The 12367-nt window shown below is 36.9% G+C and overlaps 1 protein-coding gene across 1 annotated transcript; it reads left to right on the top strand.

Moving 5' to 3' along the window:
• Positions 1-217: 217 nt before the first annotated feature.
• LOC104467360 (glypican-5-like) lies at positions 218-11490 on the top strand (the record flags this gene model as incomplete). Its single annotated transcript, XM_010081109.1, has 2 exons — positions 218-563; positions 10796-11490. Coding segments are annotated over exons 1-2 (1041 nt in total), but the record flags the coding sequence as incomplete, so codon positions are not given.
• Between the last annotated feature and the right edge of the window lie 877 nt (positions 11491-12367).

Here is a 12367-nt window from a genome sequence, read left to right as displayed (position 1 = left end):
TACTGTGATAAAGGACAATAAAAAATATTTCTATAAATATATTAACAACAAAAGGAGCAATAAGGAGAATCTCCATCCCCTCTTGGACACACACAAGTCTACAGGGCCAGATGGGATCCATCCAAGGGTACTGAAGGACCTGGTGCAAGGGCTTACCAGGCCCCTTTCGATCATTTATCAGCAGTCCCAGCTAACTGGGGAGGTACTAGTTGACTGGATGTTAGCAAATGTGGTGTCCATCTACAAGAAGGGCTGGAAGGAGGATCCAGGGAGCTACAGACCTGGCAGTCTACCCTTGGTGCCAGGGAAGGTTATGGAGCAGATCATCTTGAGTGCCGTCACGTGGCAGGTGTGGGACAACCAGGTGATCAGGCCCAGTGAGCATGGGTTTATGAAAGACGTGTCCTTCTTGACTAACCTTATCTCCTTCTGTGACAAGGTGACCCACTTAGTGGATGAAGGAAGGGCTGTGGGTGTTGTCTACCTAGAGTTTAGGAAAGCCTTTGTCACCATTTCCCACAGCATTCTCCTGGACAAACTGGTTGCTTGTGGCTTGGACGGGCGTATGTTTCTCTGGGTAAAAAAACTAACTGTATGGCTGGACCCAAGGAGTTGTGGTGAATGAAGTTAAATCTAGTTGGCAGCTGGTCACAAGTGGTGTTCTCCAGGGCTCAATATTGGGGCCAGTTCTGTTTAATATCTTTATCAGTGATCTGGAGGAGGGGATTGAGTGCACCCTCAGCAAGTTTGCAGATGACACCAAGTTGGGTGTTGAATGTTGATCTGCTTGAGGGTAGGAAGGCTCTACAGAGGGATCTGGACAGGCTAGGTTGATGGGCTGAGGACAATTGTATGAGACTGAACAAAGCTGAGTGCTGGGTCATGCACTTGGGTCACAGCAACCCCCTGCAACACTACAGGCTTGGGAAAGAGGGACTGGAAAGCTGCCTGACGGAAAAGGACCTGGGGGTGTTGGCCAACAACCAGCTGAATATGAGCCAGTAGTGTGCCCAGGTGGCCAAGAAGGCCAACAGCGTCCTGGCTTGTATCAGAACTAGTGTGGCCAGCAAGACTAGTGAAGTGGTTGTCCTGTTGTACTTGGCCCTGGTGAGGCTGCACCCCGAATGCTATGTTCAGTTTTGGGCCCCTCACTATAAGAAAGACATTGAGGTGCTGGAGCGTGTCCAAGAGGAACAACGAAGGGGATGAAGGGTCTAAGAGAACAATTCTTCTGAGGAGTGTCTGAGGGAACTGGAGTTATTTAGCCTGGAGAAAAGGAGTCTGAGGGGAGACCTTATCACTCTACAACTACCTGAAAGGAGGTTGTAGCAAGAAGGGAGTTGGTCTCTTCTCCCGAGTAGCAAGTGATAGGACCAGAGGGAATGGCCTCAAGTTGCTCCAGGGTAGGTTTAGATTGGATATTAGGAAAAATTTCTTCACCGAAAGGATTGTCAGGCATTGGAACACACTGCCGAGGGAAGTGTTTGAGTCACCATCCCTGGAGGTATTTAAGAGATGTGTAGATGCGGCACTTAGGGACACAGTTTAGTGGTAGACTTGGCAGTGTTCGGTTAATGGTTGGACTTGACAGTCTTAAAGGTCTTTTCCAACCTAAACAGTTCTATGATTTTATGATTCTAAGTGACAAAACTACCAGCAACAGTGGATCATTTAAAATGTCTTGTTTAGCTCTTAGTTTCTAAAGAATGGGTTATGAGTTGATGTAGAAATGAATTCTATTAAAATCAGGAGTCATACTCGGTAAGAAAAGGTGAGTCAAAGTAGAGTGGACTGTTCCAATCCTTATCAATATTTGATCCTAAGATGTTACAATCAAATGCATCTATGCAGAATATTCTGTACAACTGTCATAAGACAAGTATTTTTCCCAATACTTTCTCAGTGTTGAAATTTCTTCTGAATTTCACTTAATTTTTTTTAAGTTTATATACTAAAACGGTGTGTCTTTTCCTAATGAGTTTAGAGAACTGGATTTTTATGCTGTTTTCGATAGGTGCTGTTTTCCTCTTGTAATTGAGAAGAGTGTATGTGTCTGCCTGATTATCTACCTCCCGAGAGTTTCTATCTTGTCAAGTTAGAAATTTTTTAACCTATCTGAAACTTGGAAGTGCATGCTTCAAATTCATTCCTTTTTACAGCATTCTGCAAACTAGGTACTGAAATACATAGCGTAAACCAAAATGCTTTCGCATCACCTACGTTAAGCAGAATTTTGCACATATTGCTAATCACTAATAGTGATAAGATCGGTAATCACTACTATACCAGAGCTATGCAGAGGGAAATACATTTTTTTTCTTCTTGATTTCCAACACTTACAGAGAAACACAGAACTAACTTCAACATAATACAGATTCTGTGATAAACTTCATTGTACCTGAATCTTCAATGGAAAACAAGGATGTTTGTCTAAGAAATTCAGCCTTAAAAGACATTTTTTTCCTCTCTTTTTCTCAATAAAAATGAGGCGAAGTGTGATGAAGTGAAAGATAATAAATGCATCCTTACCAAACTCTTTGGAGGCTCTTTGTAACCCATGACATGTAGTCATATGTTAAGTAAACAAATGCCTCAAATTTATTTGACCAATGGTTGTGACGATTTTTAGTGTGGAATTCCTCAGATTATCAGATGCAGGAATTCACCAAACCTCAACCAAAACTTAGAAGAAAGCTGTCGGATTAAATATTCAGTGATACAAAATGAATATATTTACTTTTTTGATGTGCAGGAAATGTTGATCTCTAGTGTTGCATCTGCTAGCACCTGATTATCATTTCACTTCAACATATGTAAATCAAAAACTATCTCGCTGGAGTTGAGTGAGTGTTTCCAGAGTAAAACTGGGATAACTGGAAACAAAAAAATCAGGTTCTAGACTTTCAGATATAAAGACAAAAGCTTCAGCTGATATCAGTCATCATCGTAGCTTTATGGAAATCTTCCTGAGTTTGTTCTTTCTCTTCATATGTAATTCCTCTGTCATTCCCTGATAATTACTTTTCATAAAGCTACCATGTAAAGTCATGATGCTCAGGCAGCCCTCTGGAAACCAGGTTTATACTTTATTTCATTCTAAGAAAAACTCATACCCAGCTTTGCAGAAGGAAAGAGGATTTGTGTAAATTTGTCATTCATCTACCATTAAGACAACTTTGTAGAAGCATGATCATCTCAGCTCTTTATTCACATAAATTACAGTATCGTATTATGTTTGATGACACTTTCTCTTAATACCAATTCCTTACAGAAATCTTAGGGATTCACCTTGACTAAATGTAGATCTTAGGATATCTGAGTGATTTGTTGTAACATTCCTTTATAGTCAAGGAAGAGGAACAAGCACTTGCAGAGGGCAGTTCATCTCAACCAAAAGTAGTCATCGAAAGTCAGAGAGTTGAATTATGCCTTAGAAGTGCTTGTTTCTTTCACCTGACTTTTGGGGAGCTTCAGGTGACTAGCTCACTTTTATACGTTTGCAGTTATGTGAAATGAATTTTACGATTCTAATCAATCATTTTTCTGACCCTTCTATCTCAACATCATCCTACTATAAATTCAAAATTTCCCTTTTCAAAAAATACCCTTTTCATACACGTGAGATGACTTGCCTTCCTTATTTATTATGGCAAATGTGCAAAAATTCATATAATAAATCATTATCAATTTATTGTCCTTTTGCAAACCATGCACAACATTTTACATCAAAAAGATTTTCAGAGAACTTCATTATATGGTACCAGTTTTAAAGCTGTGATCTCCTGGAATGTTCTGCTTGCAACTCTTAGCATATTTCATTCCAAGGTAGTAAGCCATATATTCAGAATTTAGGAGTATTTTCCTCCAACAAGAAATCATTGCCTGTGAAGTACACAGAACAATGCAAAATCAGAAAGAAGGCAAGCAGAATCCAAGAGGAAAAAAAGGTTTTGGTGGAGGTCTATTTATTGCTAGTTATTTATTCTCCTGGCACCATACAAAACAGTCTGCTCTTGTTGCTTCCAGAATGGCAAGATGAATGGTACCATAGTCATCACTATTAAAATGATAACAACTGACTGAAAAAAAACCCTCAACCCATTATTGGATGAAAAGTGGAATCACTGATTATAACTCGATAAAATAACCATGTGATAGTCATTCATTTACATGGTTATTATTTGTTCATTCATTTATATGCCAGTCATTCAATATTAAAACATCATCTATCAAGGTATGGTTAAATATTTTACTTTACTGGAAAAAAGTTAATTTTATTACAAAATTTTATAAAAAACAAATACAAGACTTGGAGATCATAGTGTCAGATCAGCTAAACATGAGTCCTGTTGCAGCGCTGGCACTGTTCTTGAATGTATAAATAAGAAGACGGAGAAGGAAAAAAAAAACAAATTTGTTGATTTAGAATGCAAATTCTACATGGCAAAACAGTCAGTATCAGGATTACTAAGAAAAGATGAACGCTGAAAGATGATGTTAATGTAGGTTATAAAATAAGAATGAGAAGTACAATTATCAATTCAGACTAGCAAAAAGATGTAGCGCAATCATGAGGGAAATTCATCTCACCTGGCTTGGGGACATGTTTTTCTAGATTCCTTAGCATATTAAATTTTCAAATAAAAGTTAAATGATTTTTTACATTTGTTAAATTACAAATGAGTTTCTTATGAGTCTTCACAATTTCATTATGGGCAAGAAGGAGAGCCCACCTTACATATGTATCTGAGAGAATTTTCTGTTCCTCTGATTAATATTTTAACAGTGCAACAGTTCTTTTTACTGTAATTGCAGTAACACTAATGCTTATAGCCCAAATTATCTATGACTGCTAAGACCTATTAATATTCCAGCTAAAACTGTCATCCACCAACTTGCTAGTGTCACTGCTTTTCTCTGGTGCTATGTTCATGCCTCCTGTGCATTGCCTAGAAAAATCATCAGTCCTGAGGTCTGTGCTGGGAGGAGTATGATGCCTCTGGTGAAGGTTTCTTCCATGGTGGTCTTGGGCCCTCTCAGGGTTAATTTTGTTTGTTTCAATCCTGTATTTGGTAATGGGGTACACTCTTACCTACCCTCTGGGTCCTTGGGTTTAGTTACACCATGATTACTTCATTTTTTTTAGTTTAATTACATGTGTAATATTTTAAAGAGAGTTACGCAGTTTCACAAAGCTAAACCCCCCCCAACCAAACAACAAAAAAAACAACTGAAAAAATTATAGTAGAACTAAACCAAACTCAAAATCACAGGATATGCAAGAAACTCCTGATATCTGAGTAATTTGCCATTGAACACTGGAGAATGTAGGCAATGGTCAACTTATTCTAATTCAAGTTTCTTTATTTTTTTTTTTTCCAAAGAGAGCTAAAATAAATTTGAGACCAAACAAGACCTGACAAATTCTGAAAGTCTGTTATGAGTAGTTATGGCTACAAAGTCTGAGGTGTATCAATAACACTTGGCAACACAAAGTTGGTTGGGCTACAGCTTTGATCTATTCTCTTGTTTTCTTACTGACTTCAATGTTGAGTCTGTAAGCTATGAAACTGATTAATTTGAAATATATATTAATGAGGAGCAGTTTTAGTGAGTCTCAAATATCTTCTGCTGGCACTTATCCTTTTGATCTCTCTCCCATATAACCTTCACAGGCAATGACCTAATGAGTTCATTCCTTATAATTAATTTATATGTCTTGAAGACTTTATTCTTCCAGCTCATTGTTCTGATATGATAAATGATTATGGGATCTTGCAGTATATCTGGCACTGTGTACTACTTTGTAGTTAGGAATGATTGCACTGAATTTCCCACCTATATGTATTTTCCTGTTTTGTATGCTTTAAACAAATAAAGATCCTATGTATATAGTACTGGGTGGATTAATTCCTTTTCCATAATTATGCTTTTCCATGAATGTCTTCTGTTTGCAGCTGTAAATTGTACCCAAGACATTCCCCTTGACTTCAATAGGACGATGTATGCAAGACTGGACTAGAAATCTTTAATAGAGAGAGTTTGATGCTTCTGGATTATTTGCACTGTCCAGAAACAGAAGGAAAACATATGAAATCACCGAACATTAATGGCAACTGGCAACAGCCTGATACTTTCCCATAGGATGTTTCAAGTCATATTAAATTCATAATATTATTAGTTTGTTCCAGCGTTTGCTTGGATTTAGTTATCTGGATTCCTGTATATTATGGGCTGATACTTAACGTAATCCAGGTTCATCAGTTTTGGATCCCTCCTGGACTGTAGGAGGCATTCTTCCTAAATACAGCGTCCATAGTTCAAGGATGGATTTTAACCTGTCTCTTTATAATTTATTGAGTTCTATATATTACTCTGTTTAAGTGTGAATTAGTTTATGATATGCAATGTAGGCTGGTGAATTATTACTGAAATATAAGACTTCACAACTTGTTGGCCTGATACTAATTCTGGATTTTTATTTTATTAGACTATTTTTGTATTAATTACTATGGATGTTTCAAAAGGTAACACTCAGAATTTAGACCATGCATTTTCTCATTTAGCAGCTTGTATGGAACATTTATCTGTGTGAAGAAAGAGCAAACTTAAGAAATGCAGTTGCTTTTATAACAACACAATTCCACATAAATTTGTTTTAAATTAATTTTCTAAGGTACCTGTATTAGAAAGACACTTTGCCAAAACTCTTAAGGATAAGAATTGCATAGTTGGTTTAAAATCCAATCAAAATTCAATTTCATTCTATGCAGTATTTCCATTAAATCTGATTAATGTCCAGGAATATAAACCAAGATTTCTTTTTTGTTCTCTTTGTGAGTTTTTCTAGTAAACAAGGCATGTATATACTTCTGTGTTGTCTTTAAAGCCAGTAATCCACTGGACTGTTTACTATATTGTGATATCTTTATAATTTAGAACTGCCCATGGCTCTCAGGAACAGAAAAGTTGAAGTAAATGAATGAAAGACTGAAAATCTTTTAAAGCAATGACCTGATAAATATTTTATATCACTTTGCGATCACTTTGTTAAATGCACTATCCTAAAAAAAAAGTATGTACTGATATGAAGAATCAGCTGAATGAATGCAATATATAAAACAAACAAGTGCATGTCTACGTTTTTTCCCCTAGCCTTACATTTTGTTCCTTCCTAGCAAAACCAGGAAGGGAGATATCACTGTACTTTCAAAAAATTAATGTGTTAGTATGTTAACAGCCTTGATTTTTTGCCTTAGGAGTGTACAAATCATCACTTTAAGTGTAGCCAAAGAAAAATAGTTGACCTGTCACCCACAGTAAATGCTAGACATTATTCACAGTGGTGCTGCAGAAGGTGTCTGTAGGTTACTGTATATCAGTTTCTATGAATATCTCGTAAAAGATGGAGATAAGATGCACTGACCCTGCAGATTAAAAAATAATTTAATAATAATAAAAAGACTTTGTCTGACCTATCTTGGTTATATTTACAATGTCTTTTATATGTATTGGATTTATACTGATTGAAAACTCACCACTTCTTCTATGTGGCTGAATAGTTAAGATTGATGGTGTTAGTCTGGGCCCATAGACTTAAAAGACAGAGAAACACATTGTTAGATCTATGATACACTTGCAGTATTGAACCAACATAGCTTGGTTTGTCACTGAAGTCTCTGAAAGTGTTGAAAATGACACAGATTGCCATCGCAAGGTGTTCACAGGAGCTGTTCAGTAGTGAAAGTAGACATGGTCTGCTTTGCTGTCAGTCATTCTTCAAGCTGTCTGAGAGCAAAACTAATCTCTGGAATAGCTGTGGCGGTGTTAAAGTAGGACACGTGCCCCTAGAATAAACTTGATTAAAAAATTTTGTAATAAATCCTAAAATGACGATTAAATAGCATGATGCAGAATTGTAAACCCAAGTGGCCAGTATTATCATATGCTATTTAGAAAAGCACAAATAGTCAATAAATAATGCAGCTGAGTGTTGTACTCATTTGTTTGTGGGTTGCTGGGGCACTAGCAATGTAGTTCAGTCATGAAGGTTTGTTATTGATTAGACCATGTTGTAAAATCTATTGATTATCCATGTGCAGCATGATTTATTCTTTCATCTAATATTTGTGCTCTTGGTAATAGGATACTGCAGCCATGGATTGTAACAGATACTTTACATCACACACTTTATGGATTTCATCTAGGAAAAGATAATAATAAAAAATTGAGAAAGGTCACAAAAACCTTATTAATGTAATTCTAACCAGATTAATATAACATCTTTATTCTAACATTACCTACTTCCAAGAAATTTCATCTGAAACATTGGCAAAATTTGTGTAAAAGACGGAATCTGCAGTTACAAAAATAGCCATTTTTCTAGCAGGATTTAATAGTCTTCACACTTTGTTATTTTAAACCATCTAAACCATCTAAGAAATTTGACTTAAATTTTTGTCTTTTTTATTCTGGCTGCTGCAAGCTTTTATATGAAGGGTTCCTGAGTCAGTGATAACCGAGTATCTAGAATTTCGTTCAGTTGTCTCAGCACAGTCATCTAGTACCATTTTAAATGTGACACATCCACACAAAGCCTGCAGATGTGACAGAGGACCTGCAGGATAACCATGGCCTTCCAGACAGGCAGTGTAGAGCATCTACCATCCACCACTCTGGGGCAACTAAATGAAGCCTCCATAGCAGGATTGTACTTTCTTGGCATTCCTTGTTCCTTCCAATAAAAATGAGACATAATGTACAGTAGGATATTTAGGGCTGTAATTTAGCTGTCCGTGTATACGTGCCTCAATGTGAGCCAGGTGTCCAGACTGCCTTTATAGCTGGTGAAGAGCTCATCCTCGGTTCAGCCACCTTAAAGTGGGCATCTTGATTTGCCTTCTCTCTTACATTGTGTCTCATCTGCTGCTGCAGAAGGACATGGGTCACCTAGACACATATACACACCTACAAACACGAGATGCAGTGCAGGTGTCTCAGGTACAATCTGACATGAGGTGCTGAGGTTGAGAAAAGTCACAGAGCCGGTCCGTGGTGGCAGGCTGTGGTCTGCCAGGGTACTCAACTGGCATTTAGGCATGTCAGCTCATGGGATGAACGGAAGAGGCTTTGCTGTATTGGATAGGTCTTCATTGGTCTCTTTACTTTGGGCAGTCAGCAGTTTTTTTTCTTACTTATGTGAATGTTAGAGGAATGGAAACGAGAGAGGTAGCAAACTCAGTCTTAAGGGTGGTATGGAATATGAAGAAATGAGTTAATAGATAGCAGAGGAATAGAGGTAAAGACTCTGATTTATAAGCATGTATCTGATTTTTATTAGAGAAAACAAAGAATGCATAGAAAGTATAAATAGATTAGTTTAATATGTCTTCTCCGTGATCTTCTCACAAAGTCTGCAATTTCAAACCCACTAAGTTAGTGAAAGTCATTTCACTGACCTGAAGAAGCTTTTTATCAGAATATAAAACATTTATTCTTATGCATAGATATGTATTAAAGATGTGATAGCCAGTCTTGGTTATTGTATTAAAATTATTCTGAGTTTTGTACTATTCCTTTCAGTCAGTGACTTAACATCAGACTTCAGGTTGCTGACATAGTTTGACACTATTTGATTCTGCCTATTTTTAACATCACTGTTTGGACAGTATTAGCTGTACTTCATGCTTTTCCTCACTTTATTTCTATAGAGTCCCATTAAAAAAGAGTGTGAAAAAATAAATACATGAAAACTTGTAAAGCTTGAATGAATAAAAGAAAGTTACTGAGTCATAGCCATCCAGTGGATAAAAGTGGGTTAATACTTGTAATATGTGTTTCTATGTATTTTTATTCTCTAAAGTAAGTTTCCTTTTGATCTATGTATTGCTCCCTTGCCTTCCCTGAAGTATAAGCTTCTCAGACAGATCTAGGAAATTCCTTAATGCAAACACTCTTTTTTTCTGTCTTGAAAACCAGCATTTTTCCTTACCTGCAAATCATAGATCAAGTCAGGAGACAATACTTCTCCAGTGTACTTTAACTATTTTATTGAAAGCTTTTCAGTGTACTTAAGGATTGCCACCTAACACCTGAAAAGAAATGGAAGTTTATCCATTCAGGCTTTACCGGTTATGCAGATCTTGAGGCTTAGAGGGGGTGTATCCACCACAGTGCCTAAGGAGAGCAATTCTGCATGTTCCAGCACTTTGCTTGACCAACAAACAACACTGTAAAACACTGTTTAAAAACACATTCACATGTGTATCTGATTCACCTCCTTCCTTTGGAAGACAAGAAGACAAATCTCTTTGCTCTTTTAAAAAGTTGTTGTAATGGAATGGAAGAGTTGTTTAAATTGTTTAATGGTACTTTTGCCCATCCATTTAGGATGGTCAGAGAAGTAACATGGAGTGACTGAGAGCATTTAACTTGCTGCTGAAACTTGCAGAATGAGTCATGAGATGAGATGGGATGAGATGAGAACTAATGTATGTGTATATATAAGCAGATACAGTAGTGGTTTGTTGTATTTTGTAATTTAATAACTCAGCTTACATTCAATTTCCTTTTATATTTTTTTAGACTGTGTTTAATATATCTTGAAAAGAAAACATGGCTTATTAATTGTGTTCTAACGTTACTTATAAGGTAATTGTCTCTTCATAAATTCTAATGCAAAAAGGCATTTGGAGTAAATGTAAGGTGTCCTGATATAACTGGTTTGAGTTCTTACTCTAATTTCTTATTTTTTAAACCTTAAAAAAATAATGAACTTTTTTTTCATTTATTACAGAAACCTTTGAAATGCTCATCAGACTAGCCGAGAATTACACAAGCACACTTTTCTGCAATACGTATAGAAACATGGCTGCTGAGGCTACTACACGTGTTCAGGAGTTTTTCACAGATGTGGGACTCTTCATATTTGGCACAGATATTAGCACGGAGGAATTTGTCAACAGATTTTTTGACAACCTGCTCCCAGTAGTCTACAACCATGTGATTAACCCTGGTCTGACGGACATTTCACTGGAATATGCGGAGTGCCTCCGAATGGCAAGAAGAGGCATCAGACCCTTTGGTAATGTTCCCAAAAAAGCCATAGGACAAATAGGAAGATCACTGCTACCCAGCCGGACTTTCTTGCAGGCTCTGAATGTGGGCATTGAAGTGATCAATACAACAGATCATCTTCATTTCTCTAAAGATTGCAGCAGAGCCTTGCTGAGGATGCAGTACTGCCCCCATTGCCAAGGGCTGACTTTAAGTAAGCCCTGCATGGGCTACTGCCTCAACGTCATCCGAGGCTGCTTAGCTAACATGGCAGAAGTTGATCTTCATTGGCGGGGATATATTCTGTCCCTGGAGGAGCTGTCAAGTGCCATGAGTGGAACATACGACATTGAGCATGTGCTTCTTAACTTTCATTCACTTGTTAATGATGCTCTTGTACAGGCTCGTAGCAATGGGCTGAAATTATCTGAGCAGGTAAGTGGCTGTTTTTAACCACACTTGGTGCAAAATGCCACAAAGAAAAGTAACACTGATAGCTATTGCTTGTTTGGCTGTTTTTATGGTGAGGAACACATTTGTATCCAACTTCAGCTTTATTTGACAATGTGTTTTTTCCAGCACTGACAGTTTTTACTTTAATCATGCACATGACCTGCTGATTTCCCATGTTCTATTTGCAAGTTTAACATCAAGTGGAGATTCAACATTTTGGCAGCATTTACAGTAAAGGCTTTCCAAAATTAAAGAATTATTTTGTGGAATTTAACTTTTCCCATTTCCAGTGAAACCACAGCTTTTTTCAGAATTTTGCTGAGTGAAAATTTTTGTTGCACTATCCAATGGAAGCTTCTATTCCTTCACCCTTTTTATTTAGACGTTAGCATTTTCAGTAGATACACTAAATAGTTTCAGGTTTAACTTTACACCTGCATCTGTTAAATTCTGCTGAACAACTGTAAACAATGGAATGTGTCATTAGGTTTGGAAGCTTAAAATATTAATGAGAGGAGAGTAAATTATATGGTAAAAAACTAATTCCACAAATATTCTATAAAACCAGAATAATACCCTAACATTTTTGTAAATGAGAGTGTTAAATCTCAGCGATTTGTTTGCAGGTCAGAAACTTGTTATACGGCATACTGAGAATAATTTTTAGAAGCACAAAGGAATGTTTGTCATGAACATAAGAAAATTGTTAAATTGCTTCGTTGTTATCTTACATGCACATAACAATAAATTTAAACAATCCTTTTAGATACCAGTGGCCTGTCTTAAAGACCCTATGACTTCACATATATTATTTGCATATATTTTGTAGGTTTCAGAGAAAGTGGCATAGTTCATTTGT

This window comes from Pterocles gutturalis, unplaced genomic scaffold, assembly GCF_000699245.1.
Source record: "Pterocles gutturalis isolate BGI_N339 unplaced genomic scaffold, ASM69924v1 scaffold7549, whole genome shotgun sequence".
Taxonomy (NCBI): Eukaryota; Metazoa; Chordata; class Aves; order Pterocliformes; family Pteroclidae; genus Pterocles; species Pterocles gutturalis.
This window is presented reverse-complemented; position numbering and strand designations above follow the sequence as displayed.